The sequence below is a fragment of the Tachyglossus aculeatus genome, chromosome 22 (assembly GCF_015852505.1).
Source record: "Tachyglossus aculeatus isolate mTacAcu1 chromosome 22, mTacAcu1.pri, whole genome shotgun sequence".
Taxonomy (NCBI): Eukaryota; Metazoa; Chordata; class Mammalia; order Monotremata; family Tachyglossidae; genus Tachyglossus; species Tachyglossus aculeatus.
In genome coordinates, this window is record NC_052087.1 from 36,445,115 (window position 1) to 36,466,123 (window position 21,009).

Below are 21,009 nucleotides of genomic sequence, written 5' to 3' on the forward strand. Positions count from 1 at the left end.
AGGAGCCGTTGGATTTGGCAAGCAGGAGGTCATTGGTGACCTTTGAGAGGGCAGTTTCCGTGGAATGAAGGGAACGGAAGCCAGATTGGAGGGGGTCGAGGAGAGAGTTGAACATATCTATTCTATTTATTTTATTTTGTTCATATGTTTTGTTTTGTGGTCTGTCTCCCCCTTCTAGACCGTGAACCCACTGTTGGGTAGGGACCGTCTCTCTATGTTGCCAACTTGTACTTCCCAAGCGCTTAGTACAGTGCTCTGCACACAGTAAGCGCTCAATAAATACGATTGATTGATTGATTGATTGATCTGCGTCGGGGCAGGCGCCGATTGGTGGAGGGGCTCTGCTGATCACCCGGTGGGGAGGGAAAGGGAGGCGGCCCCTGGGGGGCGCCCGACCGGTGGCGGGGCGTGCACTGATTGGTGGAACCCCTCCCCCCCCGGGGGGAGGGAAAACAGAGTCGCCTCTAGGGGGCGTCCAACCGATTGGTGGAGGGGCTCTGCTGATCCCTAGGGGGCGCCCGATCGGCAGAGTGCACCGATTGGTGGAGGGGCTCTGAGGATCCCCCGAGGGGAGGGAAAGCGGAGCGGCCGCTAGGGGGTGAACGACCGGAGGTGGGGCGCGCGCCTCGATTGGTGGAGGGGCTCTGCGGACCTCCCCGGGGGGAGGGAAAGCAGAGTCGCCCCTAGGGGGTGCCCTACTGGCGGCGGGGTGCACCCCCATTGGTGGAGGGGCTGTGCTGATCACCCGGGGGGAGGGAAATAGGAGCGGCCGCTAAGGGGCATCCGAGCAGCGGCGGGGCGCGCGCCTCGATTGGTGGAGGGGCTCTGCGGATCCCCCGGGGAGAGGGAAAGCGGAGCGGCCGCTAGGGGGCACCCGACCGGCGGTGGGGCGCGCGCCCCGATTGGTGGAGGGGCTCCGCTGATCCCTTGGGGGAGCCCAGGGGCTCTGCTGATCCCCCGGGGGGAGGGAAAACAGAGTCGCCTCTAGGGGGCGCCCGAGCGGCTGCGGGGTGCTCGCCGATTGGTGGAGGGGTTCTACTGATTGCCCTGGGGGAGGGAAACAGGAGCGGCCGCTAGGGGGCGCCTGATTGGCGGCGTGCCCCGATTGGTGGAGGGGCTCTGCGGATCCCCCGGGGGGGAGGGAAGGCGGAGCGGCCGCTAGGGGGCGTCCGAGCGGTGGCGGGGCGCAAGCCGATTGGTGGAGGGGCTCTGCGGATCCCTCGGAGGGAGGGAATACAGAGTTGCCTCTAGGGGGCGCCCGAGCGGCAGTGGGGCGCGCGCCGATTGGTGGAGGGGCTCTGCGGATCCCCGGGGGGGGGGGGGGGAGGGAAAGCAGAGTCGTCTCTAGGGGGCGCCCTACCGGCGACGAGGTGCGCGCCGATTGGTGGAGGGGTTATGCTGATCCCCGGGGGGGGGGTGGAGAGAAGGCGGAGCGGCCGCTAGGGGGCGCCCGACCGGCGGCGCCCGACCGGCGGCGCGCCCCGATTGGTGGAGGGGCTCTGCGGATTCCCGGGGGGGAGGGAAAGCGGAGCGGCCGCTAGGGGGCGTCCGAGCGGCGGTGGGGCGCGCGCCGATTGGTGGAGGGGCTCTGCTTATCCCTAGGGGGCGCCCGAGCGGCGGCGCTCCCCGATTGGTGGAGGGGCTCTGAGGATCCCCCGCGGGGGGGGGGGGGAGGGAAAGCGGAGCGGCCGCTAGGGGGCGCCCGATCGGCGGCGCGCCCTGATTGGTGGAGGGGCTCCGCGGATCCCCCGGGGGTGGGGGGGAGGGAAGGCGGAGCGGCCGCTAGGGGGCGTCCGGCCGGCGGCGGGGGCGCGCGGGCGCGCGAGGCCGAGGAGACAAAAGGGGCGGGCGTGGGCGGGGCGCGCTCCCGGAGGGCCGAGAGAGCGAGCGAGCGAGCGAGGGAGGGAGCAGCGGGCCGGGGAGCGGGAGCGGCCGTATCGCGGGGCGATGGGGAAAGGCGGGGAGCAGGGCGACGAGAGCGGGGAGGCGGCGGCGGCGGGCCGCACGTTCCGCTGGGAGGAGATCCAGAAGCACGACCAGCGCGCCGACAGGTGGCTGGTCATCGACCGCAAGGTCTACAACGTCACCCGCTGGGCCCTGCGGCACCCGGGGGGGGTCCGCCTCCTCGGACACTACGCCGGGGAGGATGCCACGGTAACCGCCGGCGGGAAGGGGAGGGGAGGGGGGGGACCCACCGCGAGGGATGGAGGGAGGGATGGATGGATGGATGGGGGAGGAGGAGGAGGAGGACGGGGAGCGCTCAGCACGGTGCTCGGCGCGCAGGAGCCGCTCGATCGGTACGATTGAATGGATGGATGAATGGGGGAGGATGAAGGAGGAGGATGGGGAGCGCTCAGCACGGTGCTCTGCGCGCAGGAACCGCTCGATCGATACGATTGAATGAATGAATGAATGAATGAATGAAGAGGGGAGGATGAAGGAGGAGGATGGAGGAATGAATATGAAGGAGGAGGAGGGGGAGCGCTCAGCACGGGGCTCTGCGCGCGGGAGCCGCTCAGTCAATGCGATTGAATGAATGAGTGAATGAATGGGGGAGGAGGATGGGGAGCGCTGAGGACGGTGCTCTACGCGCAGGAACCGCTCAATCAATGCGATTGAATGAATGAATGAATGAATGGGGGAGGATGAAGGAGGAGGATGGAGGAATGAATATGAAGGAGGAGGAGGGGGAGCGCTCAGCACGGGGCTCGGCGCGCAGGAACCACTCAATCAATACGATTGAGTGAATGAATGAGTGAATGGGGGAGGAGGATGGAGAGCGCTGAGGACGGTGCTCTACGCGCAGGAACCGCTCAGTCGATACGATTGAATGAATGAATGAGTGAATGGGGGAGGATGAAGGAGGAGGAGGAGGGATGAGTGTGAAGGAGGAGGGTGGGGAGCGCTCAGCACAGTGCTCTGCGCGCGGGAGCCGCTCAGTCAATGCGATTGAATGAGTGAATGAATGTGGGAGGATGAAGGAGGAGGATGGGGAGCGCTTAGGACGGTGCTCTGCGCGCAGGATGCGCTCAGTCAATGCGATTGAATGAATGAATGAATGAATGGGGAGGATGAAGGAGGAGGATGCGGAGCGCTCAGCACGGTGCTCGGCGCGCAGGAACCGCTCGATCAATGCGATAGAATGAATGAATGAATGAGTGAATGGGGGAGGAGGAGGATGGAGAGAGATGGAGGAGGGTGGGGAGCGCTCAGGACGGGGCTCGGCGCGCAGGAGCCGCTCAATCAACGCGATTGAATGAATGAATGAATGGGGGAGGATGAAGGAGGAGGATGAAGGAGGATGAATGGGGGAGGATGAAGGAGGAGGAGGAGGAATGAATATGAAGGAGGAGGATGGGGAGCGCTGAGGACGGTGCTCTACGCGCAGGAACCGCTCAATCGATACGATTGAATGAATGAATGAGTGAATGGGGGAGGATGAAGGAGGAGGAGGAGGGATGAGTGTGAAGGAGGAGGAGGGGGAGCGCTCAGCACGGGGCTCTGCGCGCAGGAGCCGCTCAGTCAATGCGATTGAATGAATGAATGAATGAATGAATGGGGAGGATGAAGGAGGAGGATGGAGGAGGATGGGGAGCGCCGAGGACGGTGCTCTACGCGCAGGAACCGCTCAGTCAATACGATTGAATGAATGAATGAGTGAATGAATGGGGAGGATGAAGGAGGAGGATGGGGAGCGCTGAGGACAGCGCTTAGGTCAATCAATGCGGTTGAATGAATGAATGAATGGGGGAGGATGAAGGAGGAGGATGGAGAGAGATGGAGGAGGATGGGGAGCGCTGAGGACGGTGCTCTGCGCGCAGGAACCGCTCGATCAATGCGCTAGAATGAATGAGTGAATGGGGGAGGATGAAGGAGGAGGCTGGGGAGTGCTTAGGACAGTGCTCTGCACACAGTAAGTGTTCAATAAATACGATTGAACGAATGAATGAATGGGGAAGGATGAAGGAAGAGGACGGGGAGAGGTGGGGGAGGTGGAAGGAGGAAGATGGAGAGCGGTGGAGGAGGAGGAGGAGGAGGAGGAGGATGGGGAGAAATGGGGAGGAGGATGCAGGAGGAAGAGGATGAAGGAGGACAGGGAGAATGGTGGAGGAGGATAAAGGACGGAGAGATGGGGAGGAAGAAGGAGGACAGGGAGAATGGTAGTGGAGGATAAAGGAGGAGGACAGGGAGACATAGGTGGATGGTGGAGGAGGATGGGGAGGGGGATGGAAGAGGATGGGGAGGGGGATGGAGGAGGATGGGGAAGAGATGGAGAACGGGGATGGAGAAAAAAATAGGGAGGGGGCTGGAGGTAGGAGGGGACAGAGGTGGAAGCATCCCCACTATTTCAGATGGAGGAGGTCGGGGAGGGATGGAGAGGAGGATGGGGAGGTGGGGTGGAGGACCCCCACTCTTTCAGAAGGTGGATGCGGCGCTTTCCCTTAGGGAGCTGCTCCGGGCAGCCCCGGCTGGGCCCGGTGTCTAGTCTTCTTTGTCTCCTGCCCCGGTCTACACGGGCATCCCAAATTCCCTTCCTTCCCATCCCAAGAGGCTCCCAGAATCTCTTTCAGGCTCCCGCCTGAGACGTGTGTATGAGTGGGGCCTGTGTCTGCTGTGGTGGAGGTGAAGTAGACCGTCCGCGCGTGTGTATGTGTGTATAGCCGTGCGGTGGGAGTGTGTATATATCGTGTGAAGAATGTATATTTGTGCGGCGTCTGTATGTGGTGTGTCTGCAGTGTGCCATGTGTGCCATGTATGTGCAGTGTTTGTGTATTTGTGGTGTGTATGTGGACACCTTTTGTGTGTGTGTGTGGGGGGGGGGGAAGGGGTTTGGAGGGTTGTGTGCCGCTAGGATTTTTGCATTGCTGTCCCATGGTGGGGAAAGGTGGCTGTGTTGCCGTTGGGGTTCGTGGCCCGGAGAGTAGCTCGGGGAGAGCCCGGGGCTGCCGAGCCACCCGTGTCGGATGGCTCCTGGAGAGAGAGAGAGCCATCTGGATAAAGACAGGGACTCCAAGACCCTGAGAACATTTTTCTTTGGTGGTAATTGTTGGAATGATCTTTAATCGTAGTAGTAATCAAAGAGCTCACTGTGGCAAGGGAATGTGTCCGTTTACTGTTGCACGGGAGTCTCCCAAGTGCTTAGTACAGTGCTCTGCACACAGTAAGCGGTCAATAAATATGATTAAATCAATGAATGAGAGCGGTCCGTGGGCGCCCCGCGTTGAGAGATTGCCCTCCTCCTTCTCCTCCTGGCATCAACCTCTACCGGCTTTTTCGTTCATTCATCCAGTCCCGTTTATTGAGTGCTTATTGTCTGTGCAGAGCCCTGTACGAAGCCCTTGGGGGAGTACAGTGCGATAATAGACACGTTCTCTGTCCATAAAGAGGCCGGGAGAGACAGACATCAGTACAAATAAATACATGATAGATATGTACAAAAGTGCTGTGGGGCCGGGAGAGGGGGGAGAACAAAGGGAGCAAGTCAGGGCGGCCCAGAAGGGAGTAGGAGAAGAGGAGAGTGGAGGAGTTGAGTCTGGGAAGGCCTCTTGGAGGAGACGTAACTTCAGTAAGGCCTTGAAGGGCCCGGAGAGTAAATGTCTGTCCGATTTGAGGTGTTCCCAAAGAGCCACCAGAAGTCGGCCACCTGCTCGCCGGGGTCAGGCGGCAGCCCTTTCCCCAGCTGGACCCCGGACGGAGGGTGGGTTTGGTGCCAGCCCAGGGCGCAGGATGGGCACCACGTGGCACAGACGTGTCTGGATTTCCCCCTCCACCCCCTCGGGAGTGACCCTGGCCGCGTTGGCCAAAGAGCTCCAGGTCTGAGGTTACTTCAGGTTATTCTCTGGGAAACTCAATGGCGTGTACTGTTTCTTCAGCCCGGCGGCCTCCTCTCCTGTCCATCCTCCTCCCCAGCTCAGGGAATCGCCCGACCACCGAAGCGTGTGTACGGGTACGCTGTGTTTGTGCGCTTACACGTACCTGGACGGAAGCCGTGTGAAGTTTCGGAATGAGACAGGAAAACGAAGACCACGAAGAAAAAGAAGAGGCGCGAATGGAGGGCCAAGAGAACGGCCTTGCTCCTGCCGGATAGTCAGGATCAGAGCAAACAGAGGAATAGAAGGGGATGGACTTAGCAGGCTTTTTCGTGCTGCGGGGAGACGGGAGCGAGCAGAGAGCCGGGAGACAGGGAGCGCAGACACCCAGGAGTACCCGGGACCAAATTCAGAAGCACCGTCCTACCCCAAAAGACTTTCCACACAGGGAAGGGAATAATAATAATAATGACATTTATTAAGCACTGTTCTAAGCGCTGGGAAGGTTACAAGGTGACCAGGTTGTCCCACGGGGGGGCTCACAGCCTTAATCCCCATTTTACAGAGGAGGGAACTGAGGCACCGAGAAGTTAAGCGACTTGCCCAAAGTCACACAACTGACAACTGGCTGAGCCGGGATTTGAACCCATGACCTCCGACCCCAAAGCCCGGGCTCTTCCCACTGAGCCACGCTGCTTCTGGGGACATTTTCCAGGAGTTGATAGTCAAAGGGAGAGTTGAGGCTCAGGGGTCCTTGGAAACGTTTCATCAGGTGTCCAGAGTGATAGTCAGGACACACACACACACACACACACACACACACAAATCTCAATCTCTCTCTCTCTCTCTCTCTCTCCCCCTCTCCCTCCCTCCCTCCCTCCCTGCCTCCCCTTGCCCCTGAAGAGTCCAGTACCAGTATGAATACCTGCCTGAGGAGGTCGGGGACATCCCACATCAAACAGAACCTCCTTACCGTCAATTTTAAGACACTCAGTTAGCTCCCCCCACCCCTCTCCCCCACCTACTACTACCTCACTATTCTCCCACTGCAATCCAACCCGCAAGCCTCACTCTCTTAAATGCCAACCTACTCACTGCACCTCACTCTCAGCCCCTGGTCCATGTCTTCCCTCCCCCTTCATCTCAGACAGATCACCACTCTCCCTACCTTCAAAGCCCTACTAAAAGCCTAACTCACCTCTCACAGTCCCACTCTATTCACCCCCCACCTTCCTCATCGCCTAGGCACTGGGGTCCCGTACCCCTTAGGAACTTTGATACCCCACCCCCAATCCCATAGCATTTATGTGCATATTCTAATTCACTGCCGTTTCCCCTAGCTGTAATTCATTTTAAGTCTGTTTCACCCTCTAGACTGTAAGTTCCTTGTGGGCAGGGATCGGGTCCACCAACCGGATTGGAGTCTCCCAGTGCTCAGTACAGTGCTCGGCACACAGTAAGTGCTCGATAAATGCCATTGATTGCCATTACTCATCATCATCATCATCAATCGTATTTATTGAGCGCTTACTGTATGCAGAGCACTGTACTAAGCGCTTGGGAAGTACAAGTTGGCAACGTCTAGAGACAGTCCCTACCCAACAGTGGGCTCACAGTCTAAAAGATTAATAAATGCCATTAATTTGGCATTGATTGGAGAAGTAGCATGGCTCAGTGGAAAGAGCCCGGGCTTTGGTGTCAGAGGTCCTGGGTTCAAACCCCGGCTCCGCCAGTTGTCAGCTGTGTGACTTTGGGCAAGTCACCTAACGTCTCTGTGCCTCAGTTACCTCATCTGCAAAATGGGGACTAAGACTGTGAGCCCCCCCGTGGGGCAACCTCGTAACCTCCCCAGCGCTTAGAACAGCTTTGCACATAGTAAGCGCTTAATAAATGCCATTATTATGATGATTGATTGATTATGCCCTGCTCCTAAAGTGGATCTTGCTTTCTGAAACCAGTCAACTAGTTCCCAGTGCTATAGGTGGCACTTTGGGAATCCTAATCAATGGATCAGTGGTGTTTATTAAGCACTTACTTTGTGCGGAGCACTGAATTAAGTGCTTGGGAGGACACAATCCAACAGAGTTGGTAGACATGTGCCCTGTCCACAAGGAAACCGAATGGTGGCTAGAGCTCAAGCCTGAGAGTCAGAAGGACCTGGGTTCTAATTCCAGCTCTGCCACTTGTCTGCTGTGCGACCTGGGGCAAGTCACTTCACTTGAGCCCACTGTTGGGTAGGGACCGTCTCTCTATGTTGCCAACTTGTACTTCCCAAGCGCTTAGTACAGTGCTCTGCACACAGTAAGCGCTCAATAAATACGATTGATTGATTCTCTCGGCTTCAGTTCCCTCATTCATTCATTCAATCGTATTTATTGAGCGCTTACTGTGTGCAGAGCACTGTACTAAGCGCTTGGGAAGTACAAGTTGGCAACATATAGAGATGGTCCCTACCCAACAGCTTACTGTGTGCAGAGCACTGTACTAAGCGCTTGGGAAGTACAAGTTGGCAACAGAGACGGTCCATACCCAACAGCGGGCTCACAGTCTAGAAGGGGGAGACAGACAACAAAACAAAACATATTAACAAAATAAAATAAATAGAATAAATATTTACAAGTAAAATAAATAAATAGAGTAATAAATAGGTACAAACATATATACATATATACAGGTGCGGTGGGGACGGGAAGGAGGTAAGGGGAGGGGAAGGAGGGGGCTCATTCTGGGATAAAGAGGTGAGAGAGAGGTGAAAGATGAGAGAAGAGAGATGAGAGATAGGGAGCAGAGAGATGGAGAGAGACTAAGAGGGAAGAGAGAGATGAAACAGAAGAGGGAGGAGAGACAGAGAGAGGAAGATGGAGGGGGAAGAGATGAAGAGGTGAGAGAGAGGTGAAAGATGAGAGAAGAGATGAGAGATGGCAAGCAGAGAGATGGAGAGAAAGGGGAGAGATGAAACAGAGAGAAGAGAGATGGAGAGAGACAGAGATGAAAGATTGTGAGCAGAGAGATGGAGAGAGACAAAAGGGAGAGAGATAAAACAGAAGAGAGAAGAGAGATGGAGTCACCGGCTCTACCAGAGACAGAGGGAATTCTTCACACATCCACAGCATTGCTTTAAACCTCTCGAAGGCGATGTAAAATGGGGAATAAAATCGTGGACCCCTTGTGGAACAGGGACTGTGACCAATCTGATTAGTTTGTATTACCCCAGTGCTTAGAAGCACATAGTAAGCGCTTAACAAATACCATTGAAAAAAGGACCTTCGGTCTAGAGGGAGAGACATTAAAATAAATTATGGCTGTAAGTAACTATCAAACCACCTTGCCTCCAGCCCACCTGATGGCCCCCTCCTTCTCCTGCTCCTGCGTCCAGCCCTACCTCAAGCCTGGTGGAACTGCAAAGCTTCTCACCGTTCATTTTTTTTCCATCCACCTGGACAAACCCATGCAGGACCCGATCTCCCTTAAACCCTGCTGGAGGCCCCATCCACGTGATAGGACTCGAGATGACCCCTGTGCCCAGTGTAAATCACGGTGCACTCAGTGACGTGAACGGGAGAGAGGCAGTACCTTTCCACTCATCTAGAGGCACAGGAAAAGCGCACCGTACTTTCTGCGGTTCCTGAGATTCAAAATTCCCTGAGCAAATTCCCCCTGTACCTTCTTTTCGTCTTATTCATCTCCAAGAAGCCTTCCCTGACTGAGCCCTCTTTTCCTCCGCTTGCCCTCCCTTCTGTGTCATCTTACCCACTTGGATCTGTGACCTTTGGACATCCCCCCCCCCACCCTACCTCCTTCCCCTCCCCACAGCACCTGTATATATGTTTGTACAGATTTATTACTCTATTTTACTTGTGTATATTTACTATTCTATTTATTTTATTTTGTTAATATGTTTTGTTTCGTTGTCTGTGTCCCCCTTCTAGACTGTGAGCCCGTTGTTGGGTAGGGACCGTCTCTATATGTTGGAGAAGCAGCGTGGCTCAGTGGAAAGAGCCAGGGCTTTGGAGTCAGAGGTCATGGGTTCAAACCCCGGCTCCACCAGTTGTCAGCTCTGTGACTTTGGACAAGTCACTTCACTTCTCTGGGCCTCAGTTACCTCTTCTGTAAAATGGGGACTAAGACTGTGAGCCCCCCGTGGGACAACCTGATCACCTTGTAACCTCCCCAGCGCTTAGAACAGTGCCTTGCACATAGTAAATGCCATTATTATTATAATTATTATTATTATGTTGCCAACTTGTACTTCCCAAGCGCTTAGTACAGTTCCCTGCACACAGTAAGCGCTCAATAAATACGATTGAATGAATGAATGAATGAATGAATTTGATGTGCGCCTCAACCCCACAGCACTTATGCACCTATCTTTAAATTATAGATTGTTAATCACTTAATCGCTGCAAGCTCGTTACGGGCAGGGAACGTGCCTCCTAATTCTGCTGTACTCTCCCAGTCGCTTAGCACAGTGCTCTGCACAGCATAAGCACTCAATAAATACTATTGCTTGATTGATTGAGGGTGAAAGACAGCATAAGCACTCAGCAAATACTATTGCTTGATTGACTGAGGGTGAAAGACACTTGGCACTCTTGCCCAGGAAAAATGAGAAGGGTGTCCAGGGTGCAGGTGATGAAAGGGATACGTCTGGCTGTCTGATTTATGATGGGGAAAGGTAGGACCTCTCTGCATCTTTCATATAATCCAGCAACATAAAAGATTGATAGCCCCTAGCTCTCCTCAACCCAAGAGCATGTAAAGCCTTTCCTTTTGAACAGATCCACCAGCTCCGACCGCCTCTACTTCTCTCGTGGTCTCCCAGCGGCTCCTCCGCCCATACAACGTTCCTGCATCCGGTTCGTCGTCTATATTTAAGGGAAGGTATCCGGACTTGAGTGTCAGTTGCAACGAGGAACGGGGCTGAAGGAACTGATAACTCAAGGTGGGAAGGAAGAGGGTAGGGGGATTGGATAGAGCTGTGAAAATCAGGCTGCTTTTCAGTTGCTGATTTCGGTTAAATCCAAATCCTGTTCCAAAATAGAGTATTCTGAAGACACCACTGAAGGGGAAATGCTTCAGCGCTTAGTGCAGTGCTCTGCACACAGTAAGCGCTCAATAAATACGATTAAATGAAATGCTGGAAAGGCCAATGTGGCACCCTCAGGCCTGGCCACATTTTGCGCAGAAAAACGGCTTGCAGTGCTTTTAAGTTTAATGTTTGCAGCAATTCATGCTTTTCCCCCCTTCGCCTCCTTGCCCTTCACTCCTTTCTTCATGGCATTTTTAAGCACTTACTATGTGCCAGGCGCTGTACTAAGCACCGGCCTAGTGGCAAGAGCACGGGCTTGGGAGTCAGAGGACGTGGGTTCTAGTCCTGGCCCTGCCGCTTGTCTGCTGTGTGACCTTGGACAAGTCACTTAACTTCTCTGTGCCTCAGTGCTCACATCTGTAAAACGGGGATTAAGACTGTGAGCCCCACGTGGGACAACCTCAATACCTTGTATCTTCCCCAGCGCTTAGAACAGTGCTTAGCACATAGTAAGCGCTTAACAAATACCGTTATTATTGTTATTACAAGCCAATCAGATTGGACTCAGCCTCTGTTCCACATGGGGCTCCCTGTCTTAATCCCCATTTTTCAGATGAGGTAACCGAGGCTCAGAGAAGTTGTGTGACTTGCCCAAGGTCACACAGCAGACAAGGGGCGGAGCGGGGATTAGACCCTTCCAGGCCCGTGCTCTATCCCCTAAGCCGCACTGCTTCTCAGCTGCTTTGCGATGCTTTTGCTCAAAAAAAAGAACCACTCTTTCCTTTATAGCAGTCCGCTATGTTGGTCTGTCCTCGCCAGTTTACTCCCTGCATTGTCTGAGGCTTTGATTTACCGTGCCCGTAAAACACTTCCTCTGCCCTCCTGGATTTCAGTTTCCCATATTCAGCTCTCCTTATGACAGTTGTTTGGGTAGCCTGCTGTCGTTCGTTATCCTCATGTATCCCACCCAGGGTCACTGCGTTCAGGTGAGCAAATTCTCCCTGTTAGGAGACTTGACTCCGTTCCAGAATTTCATCATCTGTGAACTTGTCTTGCCGTCTGATATTGAGCCAGAGGCAGTGCCTGTTTAGGCATTGTTGCTCACTCCGCCGCTTCCAAAATAAAAGTTTAAGTCAAGGAATGTTCCGAGGACAGAACTTCCTTTTGGGTCTATAGATCACAGAGGCAATGGGACATGTATGGTGTCGACTTCATTTAATTTAAGGAGACTGGAGGTAGGGACTGCCCTTTATGCTTGTTCTTGAAAGATCAGAAATTCAAATGGGAGAGAAACCAGCCGGCGAGGTGATTGACTAGCAGCGACACAAAGCTTGTGCTGGGTGGGGTATTCCTTGTTTTGTTTTCCAAAGGGGTTGAGAAAAGGGGAAGGAGAGAAGCAGATGATGGGTGAGGGTAACTACCATAGTGGACATTTAAGTCAGAGGGGTGGGCCCCGGCGGGGAAGATTGCACACAGTAAGTACTCATCGTCATCATCATCAATCGTATTTATTGAGCGCTTACTGTGTGCAGAGCACTGTACTAAGCGCTTGGGAAGTACAAGTTGGCAACATATAGAGACGGTCCCTACCCAGCAGTGGGCTCACAGTCTAAAAGGGGGAGACAGAGAACAAAACCAAACATACTAACAAAATCAAATAAATAGAATAGATATGTACAAGTAAAATAAATAAATAAATAGAGTAACAAATATGTACAAACATATATACAGGTGCTGTGGGGAAGGGAAGGAGGTAAGATGGGGGGGTGGAGAGGGGGACGAGGAGGAGAGGAAGGAAGGGGCTCAGTCTGGGAATGATCGATGGATGGATGGATGGATTAAGAAAGTAGGGTTAGGCCACAGGCCAAAGGGTGTGATCCTTGGGTTTACTTCAGGCTAACCTGGAAGACAGCTGTAAACTGGGCCGAACAGGAAGAGGGAAAGGCAGTAGTGTGAGGATTTCCCAGTTTTTTTTTCTTTATATTGCCCCTTTTACCTGGAAGGAGGGAGGATCTGGAAACAAAACCCCAATTTCCTCCCAAGTAAAACTGGGTTTCCAGGAACTTTTTCAAAATTCTCTTTCATTGGAATGCTGAGAAACTTGGCTTGAATTCAGTCACACGTTAACATCTCCCCATTACTGCCTCCTGAGAAAGAAGGAAGAGTCCATTAAGGACTCTGAGCCTTTTGTCTCCAACTTTTTACTGAGGGACCGTGGAACACTCACTGAATTTTACCTAAGAATAATTCTGGTTTTCCGTTTGGTCTGAACCCAATTCCCTTAACTTTTAAAATGGGGTGCTCTTTACACAGATTGGTGAAGGGAAAAGGGTGTCTAGAGGAAAATCAGGCAGGCCAAGAAGCTGGACTCTGTGAATACCAGGAATTCAGAATAGGACTAGGTAGACCACGGAGGTAGCGAGTGTGTGTTTTCAAGTTTGTTTTCTTAGAGTTTAGCATTGTTGGAAGCATTTGGGAATTAATGTTGGTGGGTCCTGCGTCTTGAGTTGTTTAATTCCTTTTACAAGGAATCCGGTAAGGAAATCTGCCTCACTAACATCTGTAAATGACTTTAAAGAACAAAATAAAATAGGACTCTTCCTTTAAGGGACTTCTGCATGGTTCTTCACTCGCATCACAGCCTTTAGGGCCACAACTGAGAGGGATTGTGGAGAGACGTGAGTGGCTTAAATGTAGTCTTGGAGTCAGAAAACTAATGGCCCTGTTCTGGGGCATGGCATCATCTTGCTCTGTGATTTTGTGCAAGTCATTTGGTCTCTCTGGAATTCAGTGATCTCGTAAGGAAATGGGGGTACGTGAGTCCTTAGTGGTCTCTTCCTTCTCAGGAGGCAGTATTGGGAAGATGTTAATCTGTGGTTGGGTTCAAGCCAAGTTTCTCTGCTTTCCAATGAAAAGGCATGAGACAGGCCCTGGAAACCCTGTTTTACTTGGAAGGAGAATGGGGTTTTGTTTCCCGGTCTCCCCTCCCTCCCGGTAAAAGGGACAGATGTAAAGGAAAAAAATCTCCATGTTCATATGTTGTGGGTGGAGGAGGGATAGAACCCCATAAAACGATAGAGTCCCCTTGCTCTTTGCTCACATCATGGGGGCAGAAACCTATAAAAGTAACTTCGCGTGTGGAAAGAGGGAAGAAGCCAAGGTAGGGAACTGATGGCCCGATTGTCCTGGAGCCGACGAAACTTCAGCAGCAGTGGTTTTGCGAAGCCTGCAGTCAGGGAGAACTGAGAGAAGGGGGACAGACCTCAGACAAGACTTGTATTTGTGGCAGACTGACTTGAGAGGGACTCCCTTGTCAACCTACTCACAGGACTTCGATCTGGTCTATCTCGTCGCCAGCCCCTCAGCCACGTCCTCTCCCTGGCATGGAACTCTTTCTCCCTTCACGTCTGACAAACCATCCTGCTCCTCACCTCAAAGCCTTATTATAATCACGACTCCTTCAAAAGGCCTTCCCCGACTGTCTCATTTCCCCTCCTTTCCCTCCCTTCTGCATCATTTATGCATTTAGAGCTGTACCCTGTAAGCATTTTATAATAATAATAATAATGACATTTATTAAGCGCTTTCTGTGTGCAAAGCACTGTTCTAAGCGCTGGGGAAGTTACAAGGTGATCAGGTTGCCCCATGGGGGGCTCACAGTCTTCATCCCCAATCAAATTATGCATTTGATATTCACCCTGTACTCACAGGACTTATTTTAATGACTGTCTCCCACTCTAGACTGTAAGGTCCTTTTGAACAGGAAGTGGGTCTACCAACTCTTTTGCATTGTACTCTCCCAAGTACTTAGTATAATGCTCTGCACACAATAAGTGCGTAATAAATACCATAGATTGATTTCATAATTGTACCTTCCGAGATGCTATCTGCCCTGACCAAATAGCCTGAGGCCCTTCTGAGTCCCAACACTGAACAGGAGGGAAGAGGAGATTGGCCCCGGAGCTTGGTTCCAATTCTCAATGGTGGTGAAGCCCATTTCCCAAGGTACTAGCCACCGGGAACACTGGATAGGCGGATTGCCGAGGAACACGGCTCCCGGAAAGCCCAGCCTCCTGAAAGTGAATTCATTCACGGAGCGTCCCTGTCCCTCCTCTGTAAAAAGGAAAAGGAACACGTTCACAGCCACGTTGTACCCTGCTCCCTGTCTGCTTTCCCTGCCAGAGGTATCTGGAGACTCAATAAATGAAATCTGCTACCCTCTGTACATAACACGTAACTCTTGTTGAGAGGATAGTTGGTTGGTGAGTGAATCTACAAAAGAACATTTTGAGATGCCCAGAAATGATGAAAGCCAGTGGGGAAGGTCCCAGGCCGGAGCATTGGCACATCCAACTTGTACTTCCCAAGCACTTAGTACAGTGCTCTGCACACAGTAAATGCACAATAAATATGAATGAATGAATGAATTCATTTATTCAGTCGTATTTATTAAATGCTTGCTGTGTGCGGGGCACTGTACTAAGCGCTTGAGCAAGTACAACAAAAAAGTGACACTCCCTGCCCACAATGAGTTCACAGTCTAGATTGGGGAAGACAGACATCACAAGGGCTTGGGAGGAAGTGCAACACTGCCGCGTTGACTGGAAGCTCCCCTCTCGACTGTAAGCTCCTTGTGGGCGGGTTGGGAACATGTCTGCCAATTTTGTGGTATTGTACTCTCTCATGTGCTTAGCACAGGCCCCTGCCCACAGTAAGTGCTCAATAAATACCACTGTTTGGTTGTTAACTGCTATCAGGGGACACATGATATAATAATAATAATGATGATGGCATTTATTAAGCGCTTACTATGTGCAAAGCACCGTTCTAAGCGCTGGGGAGGTTACAAGGTGATCAGGCTGTCCCATGGGGGGCTCGCGGTCTTAATCCCCATTTTCCAGATGAGGTAACTGAGGCCCAGAGAAGTTAAGTGACTTGCCCAAAGTCTGATAATTGGCGGAGCTGGGATTTGAACCCATGACTTCTGACTCCAAAGCCCGGGCTCTTTCCCCTGAGCCACTTCTCTTTCCATAGGTGCTGGCTGCCTTGGGCCTTGCTTCCACATTTGGCGGTCTCCCTGCCTCTATCTGGGTGATTGGGTTACCTTAAAGGGGTATCTCCTTCCCTTCCCCACAGCACCTGTATATATGTATATATGTTTGTACCTATTTATTACTCTATTTATTTATTTATTTATTTTACTTGTACATATCTATTCTATTTATTTTATTTTGTTAGTATGTTTGGTTTTGTTCTCTGTCTCCCCCTTTTAGACTGTGAGCCCACTGTTGGGTAGGGACTGTCTCTATATGTTGCCAATTTGTACTTCCCAAGCGCTTAGTACAGTGCTCTGCACATAGTAAGCACTCAATAAATACGACTGATGATGATGATGATGATATGGACCCTGAGGGACTGAAAAGCATCCTAGGCTCCAGAGCAGAGCAACAAGTGGCCCCTACCTGGGAAGCACGTAATAAATACGATTGAGTGAATGAAGGCAGAGGGTGGGAGAAGCAGGTGGTGTTCTATAGCCCAGCAGATGTCATAACCTGTTTCCCTGACTGTCTGTCTGCTTGTCTGCTCTTTCTTCTCAGGATGCTTTCCGCGCTTTCCACCTGGACCTCAACTATGTCAGGAAGTTCCTCAAGCCTCTGCTGATCGGGGAGCTCGCCCCGGGGGAGCCCAGCCAGGACCGAGACAAAAGTGTGAGTTGGGATGGGTAGCACTGGGCAGCCGGGAGTTGAAGTGGGACCTTCCACACCAACTCTGGAGTCCCTCAGATGGCCGGCTTCAGGGGAGAGCGGGTGTCTTGGGCTGGCTTCTCCCCTCACCCCCAGCCCCACCTCTGCACCCAGTAAGCGCTCAATAAATACGATTGAATGAATCTCCTCAGTCCTTATTTTTCATCCCTTCCATCCATCTCCCATTCAGCCCCACCTCTCTGTCCACCAGGCCCTCTTTCGCCACATTAGAAATTCTCCAGTTTCTTCTATGGAGGAGAGACAGGAGGTTCTTTCAGCTCATCCCTCCAGGTCTTCTGTCCAACTTCAAACCCAGGGCCAATCTGGTCACAAGCCCAGCAGATGAGCCCAGGCCCAACCTGAACTTTCTTGGGTAGCTGTGCTAGATTTTGTCAAGGCCCAGGGTCACGTTGGCCCCAGGGTCACAGAAGGTCAGGCTCTGCCTTTCTGCATGTGCCTTCTCTACCGGGTGGATGGAGGGGTTGGCCGACGGTCCCGAGGGTGACCAAAGCAGGATGCAACTCTCCGTTTGCTGCTTCACCTCCCCTGGCCTGGAACTCCTCCCCGTGAAAAGTCTGTCGGGCCTTGACTTTTTCCACCATCAGAGCCCTACTAAAATGCCATCTCTGTCTGCCGACCCCGGTTAGCTTGTGAGCTCCTTGGGGGTCAGGGAATGGCCTGCTGCTTCTGTCATTCTTTCTCAACTGCTTGGCCCAGAGCACTGCAGTCAGGTACTCAATAAATACCATTTCTTCTACTATTCCTGCTGGGAAATGCAGCTTAGCACTTGGATGCTCTATCCTGGCAAGCTTTAGGCCCTGGAGGGTGTGATTTGGTTGGTCGTGTGGGGTCAGTGCCAGCGAACCATGTAAGTCGATTTTTTGTTCAGCTTTCTTTGCAGGCATCCTAGAGAGCCCTGCTTTCGCTCCCAGAGTTCTGCTCATCGAGCACTCAAGTCCGTTGCCTGTTGGCTGCTTCCGCACCAAAGCCCCGTGCCACCCACCGGCCCTGTCATCCCCAGCCCAAGCCCCGTTCACCCGCCGTGTCCCCAGGACAGAGTTGAGCTCCCCCAGTGTCCCACCAGCCTCTGATCCCTCTTAGTCCACCCACAGCCCCATTGGCACAAACCTGCTAGCCTGGGAGAGGTCCAGGGTTCAGTTCAGGGAGAGACTCACGTGGAATCGAGCCCGTTGCTGGGGTGGGGAGGCTGAGGCTGGCAGAGAGGGGAAGCCCCACATGGAGTGGAGCGAGAGACTTATTGCTTTTCTCTTGGTAAGTAATGGGCCGGCCCGGTGGACAGAATTCTGGTTCCAGCTCTGCCGTCGGCCTACCATGTGGCCGTGGGCAAGTCACCTAACCGCTCCGTGCCCTTGTTTCCTTGTATGTAAAATGGAAACACGCCTACCATTCCCTACCTCGCAGGGATGATGTGTAGATAAGATGAGAGAAGTGATTAAAAACGCTTGGTATTGTTCCCAGAGAAAGTGGCCTTGTTCCCAGAGAAAGTGGCCCCACCGGGCCGGGCTCCCGAGGGAGCCGCCAGGTCTTTGGCTCTCATGATCCGCCCCGCCCCATGGTGCGCTCTTGTTTGACAGACCCAAATCACACAAGATTTCCGCGCCCTGAGACAGACGGCGGAGGACATGAATCTCTTCAAGGCCAACCACCTGTTCTACTTCCTTCTCCTGGGACACATCTTTGCCCTGGAGGGGCTGGCGTGGTTCACAGTCTCTTACTTTGGCACCGGCTGGATTTCCACCATCCTCGCGGCTTTCATCTTGGCAACCTCCCAGGTGAGGGCTCCCTCAGAGGCATCGGGGTCCGGCCCCTCCCACCTCCCCCGACCCCCTCGCGCCTGCCACTATCCTGGAAGTCCTGTTCTCCTTCATCCCCAGGCTCAAGCTGGATGGCTACAGCATGACTACGGACACCTCTCCGTCTACAAGAAGTCCTCGTGGAACCACATAGTCCACAAATTTGTGATTGGCCACCTGAAGGTAAATGGGATCAGCCAGAGGTTGTCCTCTGCCGTGGGTGGGGCCGGGAGGGGCACTGGTTCCATCTCAGTTCCTCGTAGAGATTGGTGTCATCCCTTGGGACCCCTTGTAATTTATTTATTTATATTGTCTATTTCATTTCTAGACTGTTAGCTCATTGTGGACAGGGCATGTGCCTGTTACGTTGTTGTATTGTACTCTCCCAAGTGCTTAGTACTGTGCACACGGTAAATATGACTGACTGACTGGATGCCAGTGGATACCAGTGGCATGTCAGAGGATACACGGACCCCAAAAGAGGCCCAAAGGCCAGAGCCTCCCTCCTTCAGCCCGTTGCCACTCCAGCTTTGGGTTCCACCATCCGCCGCCCCGCAGACTGCGAGACCCTTCCCCTTTTCAAATTCCTGGCAGGGGCTATGGGATGAGGCTCTGCCCGCTTAGTCTCCAAGTCTGAATCATGAGAAAGACTCCACAAACAGTCCAGTCCAGCCCCCTGTCTCCAGGCAGGTGGAAACCAAAAGCGAGTCAGGGGGATGGAAGCAGCGAACTGCCCTCTGGATTACTTACGGACCGAGTTTCAAGGGAAGGAGCCAATGTGAAAAATTGGTTTCTTTCCGGCAGCACAGTCCAGCCCTTTGTTGTCTTTCCCATTCTCTGCAGCTGCAGACATTAGGAAGTAGCGTTCCCTTTCCAGGCATTTTATCTTTTGGTAAAAAGGACAGATTGTCTGCTGCTATTTGGCTCCTGCTCAGGCCTGAGGAAAGGGATTCTGTGCTTGAATCACTCTCTCAGCTCTCAGGCGACTCTTAGGGCAACAGCAGAGGGGAAAACCAAGCTGCCTGAGCTCCAGCCCTTGGAGGGATCTGGAATGGCTGGGAACGATCTCTGATGGAGACCCACCTGTGGCCTGAGATCAAACCCAACCGTGCAACAGAGAACTGGAGTCAGGTGTCAGCGACTGGACTGCTGACCAGTTCTGGGACCTTGGACAAAGCAGTTATTATTAGGTCCTTCTGACTCCCAAACCCGGGCACTATCCACTATGTCATGCTGCTTCTCTAGAGGGCAGAGATGCAGAGGGAGGGAAGCGTGTTTGTGCAGTTTGGGGATGCTTATCGCTACCTAGTTGGATGCCCACTCCACGGAGAGTGGGTTGTCGGTCAGTGAGTGTGGGCCAGGCCCCACCGCAGACCCCAACGCTCTCGTCTCTCCCCGCCTCCAGGGCGCCTCCGCCAACTGGTGGAACCACCGCCATTTCCAGCACCACGCGAAGCCCAACATCTTCCAGAAGGATCCAGATGTGAACATGCTGCATGTGTTTGTCCTGGGCGACTGGCAACCTGTCGAGGTAAGGGGAAGAGATGGGGTGAGCAGCGATCTTGCTTCCAAGTCCATGTAGTCGGCAGCAGTGACCCGCCCCAGGCTCTAGCTTTTCTTTTTAATTAAATGGTATTTGTTAAGCACTTACTATGTGCCAGGAACTGTACTAAGTACTGGGGTCGGTATTAGATAAATCCTGGCCCACATCCTCCCCCTGATCTGGAATGCCCTTCCTCCACAGTTCTCTTCCTCCCTTCAAAGCCCTACTGAAAGCTCACCTCCTCCAAGAGACCTTCCCAGACTGAGCCCCCTTTTTTCCTCTCCTCCTCCCCATCCCCCCACCCCGGCCCTACCTCCTGCCCCTCCCCACAGCACCTGTATATATGTTTGTACAGATTTATTACTCTATTCTACTTGTACATATTTACTATTCTATTTATTTTGTTAATGATGTGCATTTAGCTTTAATTCTATTTATTCTGACGAATTGACACCCGTCCACATGTTTTGTCATCTGTCTCCCCCGTCTAGACCGTAAGCCCGTTGTTGGGTAGGGACCGTCTGTATATGTCGCCAACTTGTCCTTCCCAAGCGCTTAGTACAGTGCTCTGCACACAGTTAGCGCTCAATAAATACGATTGAATGAATGAATGGAAAGTTAGACACAGTTCATATCCCCACATAGGGCTCACGGTCTTAATCCCTATTTTACAGAAGAGGGAACTGAGGCACAGAGAAGTGAAGTGACTTGCTCACGGTCTCACAGCGGACAAATGGCCGGAGCTGTGACCAGGTCCTCTGATTCCCAGGCCTATGCTCTATCCATTAGTCCACACTGCCTCTCGAGTTTCCAGGTGCCCGGGCTGGGCTTGCCCTATCTGCTTGGGCTTAATTGTTGTTTTGGGGGGCCTGGGGCCCGTTCCTCCTCCTCCAGTGTGGCTCAGGAGTTGTTTCTATCCTGACAGATGGCAATACAGGCAACAGCTGGGAGAGCGTCAGAGTCGCTCCCTCCCCTTCCCACAGACTCCCCCTTTCCATCCATCTGAAGGACCCCCGGGGGTCTGGGCCCATCCCCCTGCCAGGGAAGATGGCCCTTCTAGGGATGGCTG

At 53.1% G+C, this 21,009-nt stretch overlaps 1 protein-coding gene across 1 annotated transcript in view; it reads left to right on the forward strand.

Moving 5' to 3' along the window:
* Positions 1-1,932: 1,932 nt before the first annotated feature.
* The window catches only part of FADS2 (fatty acid desaturase 2), a 45,982-nt gene continuing 26,905 nt past the window's right edge, over positions 1,933-21,009 (forward strand). Inside the window, exons 1-5 of the mRNA XM_038764745.1 lie at positions 1,933-2,154; positions 16,437-16,547; positions 18,179-18,376; positions 18,479-18,580; positions 19,803-19,928. Of these exons, the coding sequence (XP_038620673.1) occupies positions 1,948-2,154; positions 16,437-16,547; positions 18,179-18,376; positions 18,479-18,580; positions 19,803-19,928 (744 nt within the window). The 5' untranslated portion in view covers positions 1,933-1,947. The remainder of the gene's footprint in view (positions 2,155-16,436; positions 16,548-18,178; positions 18,377-18,478; positions 18,581-19,802; positions 19,929-21,009) is intronic.